The 18,974-nt window shown below is 38.6% G+C and overlaps 1 protein-coding gene across 1 annotated transcript in view; it reads right to left on the reverse strand.

Moving 5' to 3' along the window:
- Window positions 1-18,609, reverse strand: part of LOC121317370 (F-box/LRR-repeat protein 4-like) — a 31,846-nt gene extending 13,237 nt beyond the window's left edge. Inside the window, exons 1-4 of the mRNA XM_041253227.1 lie at window positions 18,534-18,609; window positions 15,541-16,113; window positions 14,035-14,380; window positions 3,072-3,316 (exon numbers count right to left, since the gene is read on the reverse strand). Of these exons, the coding sequence (XP_041109161.1) occupies window positions 3,072-3,316; window positions 14,035-14,380; window positions 15,541-16,043 (1,094 nt within the window). The 5' untranslated portion in view covers window positions 16,044-16,113; window positions 18,534-18,609. The remainder of the gene's footprint in view (window positions 1-3,071; window positions 3,317-14,034; window positions 14,381-15,540; window positions 16,114-18,533) is intronic.
- Window positions 18,610-18,974: the final 365 nt, after the last annotated feature.

Below are 18,974 nucleotides of genomic sequence, written 5' to 3' on the forward strand. Positions count from 1 at the left end.
GTAAGGTCAGCAACATCAGTTGACTCATACAGCTGCAGTGCAAAATATCTACTGATTTTCAGACATTTCACAAGAATGTCTGTCTGCCATGTCTTTAATTTACACTGTTATTTGAAAGAGGCACACAATCCAACTGTTCTGCAGTCTTCTCTCCGCACAATATAGACACAATTTCTTTAGCTGTAGGCAGAATAAGTTATTCTCCAATTGTTTGTGTTTTCTCTGCTGGGGTAATTCAAACACTGGCACAATATGAAGCTTCCAGGGCGTTTTAAATTTACAGTTGTTGCAGAATGCAAACTTACTGTGCCTTGTTTCAACTTCTTGAGCATACACTGATAGAATTCGGAAGGCTTATCTTTGAACGATGCATGTTTTGTCTCCAGATGACGCTGAAGATAGACAGGCTTCAAACTTTCATTAGCCAGAACTTCACAAGACAACACACATTGCTACCGTGGTTAATCTTAATGCCCATGTTAATATAACTTGCATTGTACTTTTGTACCATCTTACTTTGCTTCACTGTATTCTCACTGGTAGGCCTACTTGCAGAACACATACCTACACACAAATCTTCTGCAGATGTTGGTCCACTTGCAGTCTCATGATCTGTATTTTCATTCATAAATTAATTTTGATGCGTTAACGTGTAGATTTGTACAAATGTGAACAGATGGCCCGTCAATTGTTTCTATCATAAATCAAATTCAAGGTTAATATTTGCCAATACTGAACAGAAATATCACAAGACTTTAACACACTGGATTCTGGTTCAGCAATAAATGTGATGAAAACAGAAGCAGTCACACAAACCCAGAAAGAGTTCTGTCACCAGTATAGCTATGTTTAATAAAGTGAATATCTATGAAGACAGTCCTGTTCCAGATTTTTGAGAGTTTGTGTGGCAAATTTAAAGTATGTAATTTGTTTAATATCTATAGCTAAATAAAGCAAGCACTTTTTTATATTCTACTTTTGATGTAAAATGGGGTTTTATTATTTAAGTTTTAAAGAATGTTTCCAAAAGCAGGCTAATCATTTTGTCATAAAATGGCAAGTACAGAATGACATGCAACCAGAGTTGTAATGACTCGAGTCGAGTCATTGACTCAGTCGCAATTTTTCATGACTCAACCCGAGTCATTGCCATCAAATGACCCGACTTGACTTGAGTCCCTGCAAGCAAAGACTCGACTCCCTGCTCAAAAGACGTGACTTGACTCACGCAAAAATGTCTCTGACTTGAGTCATTGTCTTTATGATAAAATCAATAACAAACTTATTTAATTTTCAGTACATGCAGCCCCTCTTGAACACATGCAGTCATCTTGTCATTTTGCACATAAACAGGTTCCTGCCATTGTTGTTAAGACCATTGCTAAGGAAATAGAAAACACCTTTCTAGCCTACAGCACCGTTCTGTGATCATAACGTCACAAGCAGCAGGGAGCCCCGGACTCAAAATGTGTCGGCGGGAAGCAAAGACCGATTTCTGATCACTGATCACAGAAAATCCTGAGTAAAAGAGTGATTTTTGAGTTTTGTCACAGACACGAAAAAAACATAACAACAAAATGGAGAGAACGCTAAAAGAACCTGCAGTGGTGGAGTTCACTTTTAATAATGATACAGACAGGTTGACCGGGAGAGAAACAAGCAGGCTGCATCCTGCCAGCACTGTAAAGCGACAGTATGAATAAACTGCATTCAAAACATAGCACAGCTAACTGCCACTAATTTATACCGGTAGGTTTTTAGTTTGTTTCAGCGGCTAAAATGAGAATCTGAATTAATTAAAAACTCAGGCACAATGAAACAGCTGTATTTTTCCAAAATGAGTAGGTAGTCGACATTGAAATTTTTTAAAAATAAATAAAAATAATGCCAGGGCAAATTAAACAACATGGCAGAAAAAGCACTGATTATTTATTTTTCAGGTTTAAAAAGGTAATGAATGTACCTAAGTAAGTAAAATTGTGCCTAGTGAAAGCTTGAATAATTTGGGAGGTATTTGGTGCTCACTATTATCTTTATTTAATGTATGTATGTATGGTTGTATGTATTTTATCTATTTATCTATGGACACCATATCTCTTAAGGCAGTTGGTGCTTTGTAGCTATTTTTAAATTTCCCTTTAAATTCAGTTCTAAAAAAAAAACATTGTTTACAGTACACATTTGTTAGGTTAATGCAAACTAATAAAAACTACAAACATTTGGAGGTTTACCTAAACTAACATTAGGTAGTCCAAGGTCAGTGCTAATCAGGGTCTGTGAAACTAGAGGTTTATGTTTAAAGTCTTAGTTAAGACTGTAAGGCTTCAAACATTTTTCTTTTCTTTCTCTCCGGTCACAACTTAAACTTTATGATGTATAAAGTATGCATGTATGTATATTAAAGTATAAGACGTGACTGAAGAGAAACCTTAAAAGATGAATTTGTTTTTTTTTAACTTTTTTCAGTACAGTATTATGTTGTGTTATGCCATTAGGACTCCAACAGACACCATTTTATTATGTTTTAGTAACTGTAAAATATCCGTATAAAATCACAGTTGTAGAGGGGGCAGAAATTACAGCTTCACACCCCATACGGTCATTTCTAAAAAAAAAAAAAAAAAAAAAAAGAAAAAAGAAAAAACCTTCCTTCAGAAAGCAGCTGTCTTAGCTGAAATAGTCATTAAGCCTGGTAAATAATTAACTATTTAGAAATAGCAATACAGAATTATACAGCCCACACACAATAGGAGTTTAAACAGGTAAGGAATTAAATATTCAGAAAATGTAGATGGCATAACATTTAGCTTTAAGTTAAAAAGCAGCAGCATTTAGATTAGACCATGTTCAGAGTTTTAAAATAGACCCTTTATACCGGTTTTATTTAGTGAAATATGCAAATTTTATTTATCAAGAATGTTAGTTTTAAAAATGATTTATATAAAAAAATAAATATCATTTACTGTATGCCAGTTGATTTTCCATGCACAACATGGGAAAAATCTGGTGGGACAGAATGTTTACAAAGGGAATCCTTGTGACTGTCTCTGATATATTATATTAGCACTGACCTGCAGAACCCGGGTACAGAGATTGCTCCCCTGTTTCCACTCCATGACAGATTGAGTCTCTGAATCAGGGTGCAGCGTGACTGCAAGTGGTCGAGAGCGGCGTCATTCACTCGTGCCCAGTATGGCTGTAAACTCAGCTGGATGTATTGCAGGGGGTCGCAGCAGTGCTGGTACAGCAGCTTACAGGTCTGTGCCAACCTGCACAGGTCTGGGATAGTGAGATGATCTAAAAGCAGCTGAATCAACTATAAAGAAAGGAAGAAATGGAAATTATATATTTCTGTATTGATTGCATCTTCAGTACCTGCTTCCAGTACTTTGCAATGTTCTGTATATCTTTAAGCATGCAATTAAGCACATATTCCAATTAAATCATTAAAACGCAGACCGATTACCTTTTGACATATTGCTGTGGCAGCAAAATTACCTCAGGCCTTAACACTGGAACCAATTAGCACACTCCTTTCAATGTCAAGCAGTGTGTCTGTGGACTTAAACTTTGTAATAAATCCCAGAGGGAAAATAAATGGCTTGCTTTTGGGGAGATGGGTTTAACTCGTTTTAAGACACTTTCTAATGTATTCAGAGTAGAACCACCTGGAGATACAATAATACACATTGGATATTTAGAAGTTTTGCTTAAGAAATCATCACATCAGACACTGTAAACATTCATTTTCATGCAAAATCTGTAGTGTAGACATTCTGGCAGAAATATTACAGACTGGACTTAACTCTGTATAGGACACGACATGATCATATACAGTGGCATAATAGAGGATTTTCTACATTTTATTTACATTCAGTATTTTCTGAATTCACATTGGTTGCTGTCAAAATTAACAACTTGAGCTGGGATCAAAGTTAAGGGACGATGCTGCTATGCTGATAGCACCTTAAAGTAATAACAAAAGAAAAAACCCCAAAACAACCTTTCATTTGTTTATTTTCTTTGGTACTTCCTTTGAAGGGCATGGAATGGCAATATCGCACAGTTTTCTTAACTCATTTATTATTATTCTCGTTTAAATTTAGTTTATCTATCATTTTATATTTCAGTCATCCCAGTGACTTTAAAACTCAGAAATTGGCCTCAAAAGGGATCTCAAACATACCTCCTCCGTGACTGCAGCTGGTACGCCAGAGTGTAACTGTTTGCCTGTCACCTGTGTAACACTCTCTCCCCAGTGGATGTAAAAAAAGACCATATGTTGTGGGGGGGACAGGTAAATAGTTACACAAGCTGAAATTAGAGAGAAGATATATTTGAGGCCACAGGTGTGCTATAAACTTCTAATGTGAGGACACAGGAAACAGTAAACGATATACAAAGTACATCTAAATAATGCATAGTTACATAACTGTGACATTTCAGACCCGTACCAAGCTTAAGGCATACAGTGGCACTGTAATTCAAATCTTATCCCTGCCTTGATGACATCCTTATGAACAGCTGTATACAGTACTTCTGTACACAGTGTCTTCAAGGTTTTGAATGATATAATCTCAGATACTCATGTGTTTATCTGAATACCAAACATCAGAATCTGCTGTTTCTGAGCATTCTTAAAAGTGCTCGATTTCAATGGACCCAGCTATTGTCATCCCTGATGATAACTCATGAAACATTGAAAGAGAAATCCAATTGGATGCTGGGATGCATTTTATTGGGTCTACATTGGCAGCCTTCAGACCCTTAGCAATCCTGCAATAATCCTCTACAAAACAAACAAGGAGACTGGAAACATATGGCTAGCATGCATATGTTATTATTTGTTTTCTTTATTTTAATTAACTAGATGATGGGTTTTCAGGCCTTCAGGGCAAATCTCATTAATCATAGCTGGTCAGGAGTATATATGGTGACTGTCATAAAACTGCTTTGTCTATGTGTAATCAGGCCCATTACTGAGCTGTCATAACAATTTAGGATTTTAAAACCTGCTAGAAACTGACAGGATTAGTTTCTGCCTTGTGTTATTTTTCTTAACAGAAAGCATAATTTGCACTGTGTAGAACACGGCAACAATAAAATATTACGCTTATTCTGTTGAGCAACACACGTGCCTAGGCAGAAGTGAAAGCTTTTTAGATCACAGCATACATTAGGACAGCTTTGTCGTTGCTATTGCGGTTTGAAAGAGGGGAGTGTCATAAAAAACAACTTTTGGAGCTAAAAATCTAAAATCTCTTCTGCCTAGTCAAGCTTATTGGCTTGCAAAAACACAGTTTTGGAACCATATTCTTTGTTTCTAAAGCCAATCTGTATGAACTGCACATAATGCTGGGACGAACACATGCTTTTCATGTTTGAATATTATTTGTTGAAATTAAAAAAAATAATATATATTTATAATATATAACTGATATATATATAATATATACATATATATATATCTATATATATATAATATATACATACATATGTGGTGTATGTATATGTATGATAGATATATATAGATATAGATAATATATAGATATATATATATATATTGAATACTTATAATAATTATAACTTATATATATATGGCATAAGATTATATTGAAAATATATATACCGTATTCCTTCGATTTTAACAATTTTTTGCTTCTCAAATAGAGCCTGCGTCTTAATTTTGAGTACAGTTTAGTGATGCACGTATTAAAAATCGCCAACAAAAGACGTGACTGCCTGAGTACACAAACAGCAATGTGACTGACTGCCGAGAAAAGACAACAAAGGCGTCTGCCCGAATACACAAGCAGCAATGTGACACTGTTGAGAAAACACAATCCAGGCTTCCTGAGGAAATCCAAGAAAAACGTTTGTGCGCAACGCCATAAACAAGCTCTGTGGTTAATCTACAACAACACTGTTTCATGTCAGTTTTGTATGATACAACAGCGTAATTGAGGTTGTATTTTTGTAAATGCATATTTATTGATTTTGGGTGGTAAATTTGGGCTGCATCTTACATTCGAAGGAATACATACATACATACATATTATATATATATATATATATATATATATATATATATATATATATATATATATATATATATATACACACACACACACACACACACACACACACAAACATTCTTTCATTTAGAAAATGCTCAAAAAAGTATAATTTGTACCATATTACACTAAAAAGAAAGGGCACCTTTTGATTAAATAAAGGACATAAATACTCTTTAGTAAAGCACAATGAGTGCCATTTATTTTTAAACATAACTTATGCATTGGGTTCCTTTGCATGATATCTTTTTGATTAATTTCTAAATGTTATATAAACGAATAAGAACTTGGACATTTTTGCAACAGAATACACTTGAAGCAGCATTTGTTCGAATATTTACATATTTGATCCATTACTAAGAATACAGTACATGCCAGATGATCTGTGAAGGGCGAACTGCACATGATATAAAGCTTGGGGTTATATAAAACAAACGCTTATGCTACTGGAAGTCAAAAAGTAACTTATTTCCAAATAACATAATCATAATTTGAGTTATTTTTGTAATATAACCCAACACAGAGATAGTGGTAATTTTAGAAATGCTATATATGTTTCTAAAGCCAATCTGTATGTGTGTGTGTGTGTGTGTGTGTGTATATATATATATATATATATATATATATATATATATATATATATATATATATATATATATATATATATATTAAATTCATGAACACTTGACAAACTGCTTTTTATAATTAAATGTTTTCTAACATTTCATAGTATTTTTTTATGCACTGGATTTCTTTATCCATTGTTCTCCACAGCACACTTTAGATAGAAATAAATACACCACTCTAAAACAATCAGTTTCCAACTAGAAATATTCAGTACTTAAATGTATAAACATAGAAACAATGAAAGTTGTTTAATCACTGTACCAATCAGTCAAAAGAGGAGACTACAGTTTGCTTTCAATACACCGTACATCTGTTTCTTATAATTTTTGCATCTTTTTTTGATACAACTATAAAAAGACAGCTTCTGTATGAAATTTTACTTAAACCAAAAAAAAAACTTAAATGAAATCATAGGAGAACTTTACTTACTATTGCGGCAAAGAGAGAACAAACTTATAAGATTTGCATTTAACATTCCAATAAACTTTTCAAAGTAATAATTTCTTATCTCATCGTCGCAAAATGTAAGAAGCCAAGATGTTGGAAGCCCTGCAAGGCAAACTAAATTAATATTGTTGAAAAATAAGATGTACAGCTGTAAGAATTGGATGCTAATAATAATTTTGAAGCAGCTTGTTCCTACAGGTGAGCTGTTGCCAAGCTACAGGACTGTAACAGTGTGCAGCTGCACCATCTATACTACCAACTGTTTGAAGAGGAAGTTATACGAAGTTGTATCCAAAACACAACATGTTGAAGCTCTTCAGTAAACCACACAGGTCTGGTTTGAAGAAAATATTTTGTATTATTTTTACTTCATAAAACTAATGAAAAACAAAACGAGAATGTGGCTACCTTCATTTAAGATATTTCATACTAACTAAAGGTCACATTCCGCACTGCATCGGAATTGTATCATGTCCTTGACACCTGTGGAAATGTTGGTCTAATTTTTCTTTAGTACACCTGGAAGCACCTCAGACAGTCGAACCACCCACATCTTTGGTCAACATTCCTGTGAACACCTGGTCAATCATTCTGAATGGGGTACAATAATACAGGCCTATGAACAGCAAACCTTGGATGCAAGTCGGCAGCATTTCTGGTTTGCTCAATACCTGATTCTGCGGACGCCTTGCTTTCGTGGTTTAAAAATGCCCGTGAACAGAATGGGCCATGCAGGTTTCATTTGTAATGTATACTTCTTAAAAGTGCACCTACAATTGTATTTTCAATACAATACACAGTACTTGTAAATGTATAATACTTTTCATTGTTCTGTAACTGAAATGAGATTCCAGTATTATTGTAACTTCAATAAAAACTGACTGAATGCACTCGTATTTATTTATTTATTTTTAAATATATATATTGTAAGCAGGGAGACGGTGAATTACAAGAAAAACACATGCAAATGCATGTTTGTTTAATAATTGTGTTATTGTTAAGTATCACCCACACCTGGTTCTCACTGTAAATTAGAACCAGGTGCAGGGTTTAAAAGAAAGACAGCCAGTCTGTACATGGCTACTGTGTGTGAAGAAGCCTGCCTGTGCATGTGTACAGCTGTATGAAATGTAGTGTAAAAAGTGTATATTTCAAGTTCTGTAAAGGCGTGTGTGTGTGTTTTGTTTGTCCGGTAAACAGCTTAGCTGTCTGGCTGTAGTTAGGTTCCAGTGTGTGTGTCAGTTAGTGCTGCTAGGGTTTTGCTTTGTTTTGTTTTGTTTATTATTAAAAAATAGCGCTTTCAACCCTCAACCACTGTATCTGGATCAGTATTTTAAAAGGGCAACATGAACCCAAGGCGCAAGGCTTGTTTACATTATATACAGTGAAACTCTGATACAACGTACTGCCTTGGGACCGTAAAAACAGTATGTTATAACAGAGATATGTAATAACCAGGAACATGCACATACCTGCCAAATCAGCACAAAAATCAAAACCTAGTACATTACTAACAAACATATTTAAAAAAATACAGTACAGTAATAACACATTTTAGAAATAATAAAACTGATAATAATAAAAATAATATACAAGTGTCACAGAGACGGCCGAAGTGAGCAGCATCAGAACCAGGAAGGAGTGAAATACATAAAGACAGAACAGATGAATGTGAAATGATGATGGCGCTTATTTGCGCCAGTTTATTGAAAATAAAAGGGTTTAAACAAACAGAAAACAACAGGACACGGCACTCTATGCCAAAATAAAAAGACAAGCAAAAACGGACTAATACTAAACAAAAATACGGTGAGCAGATACTTTACGTTATATATTATTATTATTATTATTATTATTATTATTATTATTATTATTATTATTATTATTATTATTATTACTATTATTATTTCCACCGTCTCCAATCCCGTTCTCCACTCACCGAACACCCAACCCCAAGTGGGTGAAAACATGCTGTTTTTATGCAGCTGTGCCAAGACTCGATTGCTAATCAATCTTTCAATTGGAGTCGCGGTACAACTGCATGTGAATTAATAAAGTGCAATTCCCCGTGCTCACATATTACTTTTTACTTGCACGTTAAGTGCTGTGCAATCCTCGTGCCTAAATACAAATATACATTTTAAATACTCGTGTTACACAGACCCGTTTATATCCCGTGTACCAATGACTATATACCAACATTAACAGACACATATAACAGAAAATATACACAGGGGCGGGCACTTCGTTACATATACCCCCCCCCCTCCCCCCCGTGCAAATTACACATGGCCTCAATGGTCACCTCCCCCCTTAAAAGCCCAAAAGTCCAGCACAAAGTCCTGGGCCAGGACCGGAAGCTTCAAGGGGCAAATAGGTCGTAAGGCTGTCAGCAGCAATGCTGACAGCGGGGTGGCATACTCCTGCCAGGGTAGTCCTGGCAGCAGAAAGGCTGCTTGGGGGGTGGACTCCTGACCTCCCCCCTTCTTTGGAGCCGGCAGCTCCCCTTGGTGGGGCTCCAACCACAGTACTTCCGGCAGCGAAGAATCTGCAGTGGGAGCAGGTCTCCGGACCTCCCCCACGGTCTCCGGCAGTGAAACTGCTGCAGTGGGAGCAGGTCTCCGGACCTCCCCCACGATATCCGGCAGTGAAACTGCTGCAGTGGGAGCAGGTCTCCGGACCTCCCCCACGATCTCCGGCAGCGAAACTGCTGCAGTGGGAGCAGGTCTCCGGACCTCCCCCACGGTCTCCGGCAGCGAAACTGCTGCAGTGGGAGCAGGTCTCCGGATCTCCCCCACGATCTCCGGCAGTGAAACTGCTGCAGTGGGAGCAGGTCTCCGGACCTCCCCCACGATATCCGGCAGTGAAACTGCTGCAGTGGGAGCAGGTCTCCGGACCTCCCCCACGATCTCCGGCAGCGAAAATGCTGCTGGGGTTGGTGGTCCCCAGACCTCCTCTCCCTTCTTCGTGGCCGGCAGCTCCCCTTGGTGGGGTTCCGGCCACAGTACTTCCTGCTGCGATGCGGAGCAACAGGCACCCCCAGGCGATGCGGAGCGGCTGGCAACCCCAGGCGATGCGGAGCGGCTGGCAACTCCAGGCGAAGCAGTCCCAGTGACCCCAGGCGACGCGGAGCGACAGGCAACCACAGGCGATGCGGAGCGACAGGCAACCCCAGGCGATGCCAGGCAGGCATCCTGGGGCGAAGCGTGGCAGGCATCCTTGGGCAAAGCGTGGCAGGCATCCTTGGGCGAAGCGTGGCAGGCATCCTTGGGCGAAGCGTGGCAGGCATCCTTGGGCGAAGCGAGGCAGGCATCTTTGGGCGAAGCGAGGCAGGCATCCTTGGGCGAAGCGAGGCAGGGAGTCCAGACAAGCTGGGGTGCGGGCGTTGGCCCTCTTCTTGGCCACTGCGGCCGGGCGGTTCTTCCCCGTGCTTCCCTCAGCAGCCTAAGCAAGGGCTGCAGAGGAAAGCCAGCATCTATTCCTGGTCCTTCAGGTGCAGGGAGAGGCAGCTCCTGTTCCTGTCCTCTGCTGGTGGGGGAAGTGATACCAGCAGGCATTCATCCTCTGCTGGTGGAAAGGGACCCAGCAGGCATTCACCCTCTGCTGGTGGACGGGGGCCCCGCAGGCATTCACCCTCTGCTGGTGGAGGTGGCAGAAGCAGAGGCAGCTCCTGCTGCTCTGCCCCTGGAGGTGGAGGTGGCGAAGGCAGAGGCAGCTCCTGCTGCTCTGCTGCTGCCGGTGGAGGTGGCGGAGGCGTGTAGTCTCCTGGCAGCGGAGGTGGGAGCAGCATGTAGTCTACCCTTGTTACAGTGGACTGGTGCGGCTCTCCTTCCTGCTCTGGAGACAGCGGTGGGACCTCTCCCTCTGGCGCTGGAGACAGCAGCAACAGCTCCTCTCCTCTGGCGCTGGAGACGGCTCCTCTCCCTCTGGCTCTGGAGGCAAAACCAGCAGGCATTCTTCCTCTGCTGGTGGAGACTTGGGCGGTGGACGATCTGACTTCCTCTTCCTCTTTCCCCTTCTCTGCCTCCTCCTCACCTTCCTCTCCTGGGCCAGTTCCTCCTTTCCCTCTTGGTAGGGGCAGCACACCACCGGGTGCCTGAACTCCCCACAGGCAAGGAACCAACCTTGGTCCTCTAGACCACCGAGGAGGTCTTCCAAATCCTGGCAGCCATCTCTCCAGCTCCAGCCTTCCATTTCTTTTTTTTTTTTTTTTTTTTTTTTTGTGTTTTGTTGTTTTTATGAATGTTTGCGGTTCCTGCTCTGGTCTGCGTCTAGGGGGCGCTGGTAATCCCGGTTCTCACACCACGTGTCACAAAGACAGCCGGAGTGGGTGACGTCAGACCAGAGCCAGGAAATAAATAACAACAGAGGTGGAGTTCGGTGGAGCTGAGCGAATGGCTTCGCTCAGCATTTAATGAATGAACAGACAGTCAGAAAATAAACGGTTGTAACAAACACAAAAACACAGGACACGGCACATTAGCCAAAACAAGAGATAAACCAAACGGACTAACACTACACAAAACACGGTGAGTAGATATTTTAAATACGATTATTCTTATCACAATTATTTACCTCCGTCTCCAACCCCATTCTCCACTCACCGAACACACAACCCTGAGTGGGTGAAAACATGCTGCTTTTATGCAGCTGTACCGAGACTCGACTGCTAATCAATCATTCAATTGGAGTCGCGGTACAACTGCACGTGAATTAATAAAGTGCAATTTCCCATGCTCACATATTATTACTTTTTACTTGCATGTGAAGTGCTGTGCAATCCTCGTGCCTAAATACAAATATACATTTTAAACACTTGTGTTACACAGACCCGTTTATATCCTGTGTACCGATGACTAAACACCAACATTAAAACACAACACATAACACAAAATATACATAGGGGAGGGCACTTTGCCACAGGCCTGCAGAGTTTTTATTGAGAGCTACTTCAACATTTTTCCTGCTTTGGCAAAACTTGCAGCAGTTGCAATTACGATACCTGTATCTTGCGTACTAGCAGAACAGGGTTTTAGCTGAGCGTCAGAACAGAGTGCAGACCAGCAAACACTCTCATTAACATGAAGATCCTCTAAAACATGAGAATTGCAATGGAAGCTCCTGAGAATTATTAAGACTTTGATTTGACATGAGTCATTTTTTGACCTGGGTGCTAAAAAGAAAATGCAAAGAACTTTTAAACAGCAAAACTGTAAATAGTTATGATGTTGACAGCTACCCGCAGAGACACTGGTACATGTTCTACAACACTGAATTTTACATTGTGAATGGAAGATTTTCAAAAGAAAACATTTCATGGTAACCTTGTCCTTATGTCTATTTCTACTACCATTATGTATACTGTGTACTTTGTTAATCTGAAATGGTATACTGAAAAATAATATACCTATGTTGATGCAATATGCAGATGTTATGGTTGAAAACGCAGATTTTTAGATGGTATGCTTTTAATAAATGCAAACTTTTAAAGGCTAACATGACCTCTGCCACATTTGATTTATTTATTTTACTTTTTATTTTTAATTTCTTGCTATTGTTGTTTCTTCACAGTAAACAGTAGCCATAGACGCATTTTCATAAGGTAAAAACATGAGGTTTACTTGTGCTGTAGCTGAACGAGAAACCAAACAAAAACTGAAATTTAATTTTAAAAACTTCTAAAAAAACAAAACAGGGAAACGGCATTATACATCAGCTGTTCAGAGGAAATTGCGTGAAGCTGGCCTAACTGGAAGAATTGCTGCAAAGAAACCATTGTTAAGAGTGCAGAATAAGAGGAAGAGACTTGTCTATTATAGCCAGCGCTAAAAAACACAGAAACTGGACGTTTGAGGCGTGGAAGTCGGTCTTATGGACTGATGAGCCAAAATTTGAAATATTTGGGTCCAACTGCCAAGTATCTGTAAGAAGAAGAGAGGGTGAGCGCATGAGTTCTGCATGTGTGGTTCCCACTGTCAAGCATGGAGCATGGTCTGGGGTTGCTTTGCTGGTGACAGAGTTGGTGATCTTTACCAAGTCCATGGCAAGATCAACCAGCATGGCTATCATAGCATACTTCAGAGGCATGTCATTCCATCAGGATTACGGCTAGTTGGGCAGTCCTTCATTCTTCGGCAAGCTAATGAACGGAAACACACCTCAAAGTTGTGCAAGAACTATCTGGTGAAGAAGGAAAGTGAAGGACAACTCAATCTAATGACCTGGCCTGCCCAGTCTCCAGACCTCAATCCCATAGAACTTGTATGGGACAAACTGGACAGAAGTGTCAAAGTAAAGCTACCCACAAGTGCCCTACATCTCTGGGAATTGCTGCAGAAGAGCTGGGAAGACATGTTGGGTGATTTCCTGCTGAAACTTGTTAACCGAATATCTGGTGTTTGTGAGGCTGTTATTAAGGCAAAGGGTGGCTATTTTTTAGGAATCCAAGATTTAGAGACAATTTTAAATTTTCTTCAACACTGCTTTGATACTCCTTATGTTTTGTTTTGTATATTGTAACACGTGTTTTTATTTTCAAGTATTTACAGAAACGTATACGACGTAAAACATTGTCAATTATGAAAAATACCTAGTTTCAAGCAGGTGTACTCAAACTTTTGACTGGTACTGTATGTGTGTGTGTGTGTGTATTATATTATATATATATATACTATATATATCTATATATATATATATATATATATATATAGTATATACATATATATATATATTTTACTTGTACATTAAGATTCTCATATGAGTACAGATAATTCAAAAACAGCAAACAGCTCTGTATCCAAGGAGAACCGTTGTAACTAATTATTAAAATAGTGAGTTTCCAGTTTATAAATTACTTTCCTATAAATGCGTATTTTAAAAACTGTACCTCGTAGGGAAGTTTATCAAAGTATCCATTATTGGTGTGTTCATTAATGTCTGTGTCTCCAAACTGCTTACGTAGTCTTTCTGCTTCATGAGCATCCTTTTCTTCGTCGCTGTCACTAAAATCGTTGATATCTATCACTGGCATCTTGTACAGGGACAGTAAAGGCCTCTCCTTCACTCCACGTAGAACAACAGCATCCAGCTCAGTGTAATACTCCAGCAGCGAGCTGTTCACTTCTAAACGTATTAGGTTGGTAGGGAAGTTTATTTGCTTGATGCACGGTGAGAACTGACGAGCCTGATGTGTGACCATTTTTGACGGCTCTCCCAACCACAGTACCTCCCATCTGAAAAAATAAAATAATTTAAATACATTGTATTTCAGGAGCTTTCAAATATTTTAAATTTTAAGATTAAACATCCAAGAAGTTCTCCAACAAGAGTGTAGTAATAACTTAACACTGTGCAGTTACTACTGACTGTATAAGGTAAGTACTCTGCTTCTTACACAGCTTGATTGACAGTGGCTTTGATCAGCATTGCAGCTGTCACTGTCTCACAGACCCACATATACAGTCAATATAAAGTACATGACAAACACAGATAGAATGTAATGTAGGAGGCGTTATGAATTCATGTTCTTCTAAATCCGTACTGTGGACAGACACAATGTAATAATCAAATTTAGAAAGCAGTATGTGCATATATTTTTTATTCCGTATCTAGATCAGTATTATAATAACTATGTAAATGTGTTTGCTGAATGATTAGGAAGTTGGGGGGACATGTTATATATATATATATATATATATATATATATATATATATATATATATATATATATATATATATATATATATATAACATCACATGCCTGACCATTTTTTTTTTTTTTTTTTAGTTAAGATTACTTTGATACAGAGTGTTAAGACTGCTTTTGGTGTGTAAACCTAAACATTTAAGACATTTGCTATCAAACCTTGTACTGTGTGGGAAGTTTTTTTTGACTAATCTTCGCTCTGCATGACATCGTTAACACCTGCACAATGTGAGCTGATTTCTTTTGGCTGCTGTAGGACTTAATAGGCCTACTTAGTCCTCCTAGGTTATTAAAACAATTTACAAGGTACACATTTAACACCCAAACTCAAATAAACAAGTTTCATGTTGTCGCTGTGTTCTAACAATGCTACTTAATTTAAAATAACTGTAGCAGGCTCTTTTATTAATGAACATCCCTTACTTTAACAATTAAAGACTGTTATTTTAATAAGATTACGTGTTGCTGTAAAATTGATTGTAAAATGGGACTGTACAATCATTTTTAATAAAAGTCAATGGCTTTACTTATCTTACAGTGCAGTACTGAAATCATAACTTAAGACTGATTAATGTAACACAACTTTATGTACAGATGATAAAATACAAATTCTTAGCTTTATTTACGGAAGTGCTTCCAGCTAAATATGATTGATAAGGGGCATAAATGCGACCTAATAGAGTTTACCTTATTTCTGCTGGTAGATTCTGAGAGAATGGGTTGAGTGAGCAGGCAAGGATCCGAATAACAGCCCCAGGGTGGTAGGTTTCAAGAATATCAATGGACGTGGGGTAAACAGGCTCCTCAAAAGCCAGCTCTACATAGTCCTGACTCTGAAACTTTTCCGGTGTTCTTCGAAAGGGCTGGGGCGCACTGGCACACTGCTCCCACCATTTACCGTACATCCTAAAAACTGCTGTCTGTGTGAAATCGCCAGAACTAGGGTAGACATTGGGCATGCCAGCCAAGTTCCACATGGTGTAAGACATGCTGTTCTCGCTGCCATAGTGAGAACTAAAGTCGACAATTTCTTTGACATACTGTTCCACTTCGACAGCGAGAGGTAGTGTTCGCTGGTTGGACTCAATGGCTCGGCGACTGTTCATGATCTCTCCTCTTGTCCCTATCCTGGCCCGGCGCCGTAGGCAGATATAGTAAAACATGCTCAGAACTGTTAGCATAGGAAACATTGGTATTTAATTTGAGTATGTTCAAAGCAGCAGAGGCAGCCTTGGTTTCTCTTTACACCACATGCATGTCCTGCAAGGTTAACAAAAGAGAAGATAACATATAACAGCAGCAAGAAGAAATAACCTTTATTTGCAGAGCAGAAACTTGTGTTATTGCATAAAGCACCTATTTTTTATATAACCAAAGACAGGTGGCAAATGCATACCTTGGTTATTCCCCAGTTAAAATGCAGTAATAAAATCCAGCTGTGGCTTATCCCAGCTGGGTATAGGTTGATAAAATCAAGCCCTTTGCAAACCAGGAGAGTTGATTCCTGCTGATGCTGTTGTACTGTAACACTTTAAAACTCCTACCCATAGTAGTTTGATAATGTGCTGTGTCCAGAGCCTTTTCCTCAATAGACATGTAAAACACTGCTTGGTGAGCAAACACTGCAAGGGATGATGAAAATGGAGATAAACTGAACTCACTAATATAAACTAGGATGTGCCACTCAATTACTTCTTTTTTTGTAGGATGTAACTGTTATTTTGTATAGTAACTATTGATATTGTTTGTTCAATAATGCAGCATTTGTCATTTATTTTTACAAGGACTTATATTTAAAAACTTTTTTTTTTCTAATACTTGTGCTCGTGTTTATCAACTTGAGGAAAACCTTTTTTTTATAGCGAACTCTGAAATTGACAGAAATAAACTGCACAAAATCCGGGTAATGTGGTTGCAGATAACAAAAGACAGTAACAGTAGGCCATCTTTTTGACAAAGTCCCACATAAAAGATTAATTCCCAAACTGAATGCAGTAGGGATTCAAGGAAATGTATAAACATGGATTAGGGAGTGGTTAACATGGTTAACAGAAAGTACTGATTAGAGGAGAAATCTCAGAATTGAATAAGGTAACCAGTGGAGTACCACAGGGATCAGTATTAAGTCCTCTGCTATTCGTAATCTACATTAATGACTTGGAATCTGGTATAGTAAGAAAATTTGTTGAATTTGCAGACAACACAAAAGTAGGAGGAGTGGCAAACACTGTTGCAGCAGCAAAGGTCATTCAAAATGATCTAGACAAGATTCAGAACTGGGCAGACACATGGCAAATGGCATTTAATAGAGAAAAGTGTAAGGTACTACACACAGGAAATAAAAATGTACATTATAAGTATCATATGGGAGATACTGAAATTGGAGAAGGAATCTATGAAAAAGACCTAGGAGTTTTGGTTGACTCAGAAATGTCTTCATCTAGACAATGTGGGGAAGCTATAAAAAAGACCAACAAGATGCTTGGATATATAGTGAAAAGTGTTGAATTCAAAGCAACAGAAGTAATGTTAAAACTTTACAATGCATTAGTAAAACCTCATCTAGAATATTGTGTTCCGTTCTGGTCACCTCGCTACAAAAAGGATATTGCTGCTCTAGAAAGAGTGCAAAGAAGAATGCCCAGAATTACTCTGGGTTTAAAAGACATGTCATATGCAGACAGACTAAAATAATTTAATCTATTCAGTCTTGAACAAAGAAGACTAAGTGGCGATCTGATTCAAGCACTCCAAATTCTAAAAGGTATAGACAAAGTCGACCCAAGGGACTTTTTCGACCAGAAAAAAAATAAACAAGGACTAGGGGATCACAAATGGAGATTAGATAAAGGGACATTCAGAACATAAAATAGGAGGCACTTTTATACACAGAGAATTGTGAGGGTCTTGAACCAACTTCCTTGTAATGTTGTTTAAGCTGACACCCAGGGATCCTTAAGAAGCTGCTGATGAGATTATGTGATCAATAAGCTATTAACAACCAAACGATGGGTCGAATGGCCCCCTTTCGTTTGTAAACTTTCTTATGTTCTTATCTCCTTGCCCCTCAGTGCACTAGCGTACAAATCCAAGAGGACAACACCACTGTCAATAGACATTTCACACTGGCCCTGATTTACTGTACGAAGCGCTACGTGGGGAAAACTAACGTTTGGAATGGTATCGTTTCAATTTTAATGTATTACCAGTGTCTAGCAGCACTCAGTATAACATTTAAAAATATTTTAATACACTAAACATGACACAGTTATACCATTTTCAACACAGTTCCAGTTGAAATAGAAAATTAAGGGAAAAAACAAATAATGACAAAACTGTGTAGAGGCTGTATTTTCTAAATCCCTAACGTTTTACATTATTTTCAATGACACAGCAAATAATCTGTACTCAAATCATCAACGGTCACGACACTCGCTTTGGTGATCAAATCAAAACTATGCATCCGCGTGTAAACAATTGTATTGTCATTGGTAGAACAGTTACTGTAAAGAAAACAGCAGTACCAGAACCTCACGGTACCATGCCTTGCCTTAACCACACATTTATATTTCTTCCTTAGCTGGTGATTCTGAATGTAACTCATTCGTGTGGTACTATAGATCTACAAAGGAAATAATACTCACAACATCGCTAAATATGAATTCTGAAAAACAATTTACCATTTCTCGAACGCCTTGATCCCCTGTACTACCGCTACCAATGCTGTCATTAGCTGTTTCTATGTTTATCTCTAACATCAACATCCTTCTATATCCGGAAGCATGGGGTAACAGGGGATCTTTGGGTACTGTAGTCCTTATTTAGTCGGCCGGTTGTTAATTTTCAAGTCGAATCTTCTTAAAAGACTCTGCATTCCAGAATCCTGTAGCGCACGAGAGGCGGGTTTTAATGTTTTGTTGGCATTAAACGTGCTTCACATTGGTCCATCGATGTGCCTGTTATTTGTGTTAAACTAGCTGTACGTTAGTAAAAGCCTTAACACTCGGTAGAGATCATTCTTACAGTATTTTTGGGACAGACCAAGACTGCTGAGTCCTCTGCGTCTGCGCAGTTATCAGACAGTCAGTTACGTTTGTAGAATTGAGATTGTGTGTCCGCTC

The sequence above is a fragment of the Polyodon spathula genome, chromosome 6 (genome assembly GCF_017654505.1).
Source record: "Polyodon spathula isolate WHYD16114869_AA chromosome 6, ASM1765450v1, whole genome shotgun sequence".
Classification (NCBI taxonomy): Eukaryota; Metazoa; Chordata; class Actinopteri; order Acipenseriformes; family Polyodontidae; genus Polyodon; species Polyodon spathula.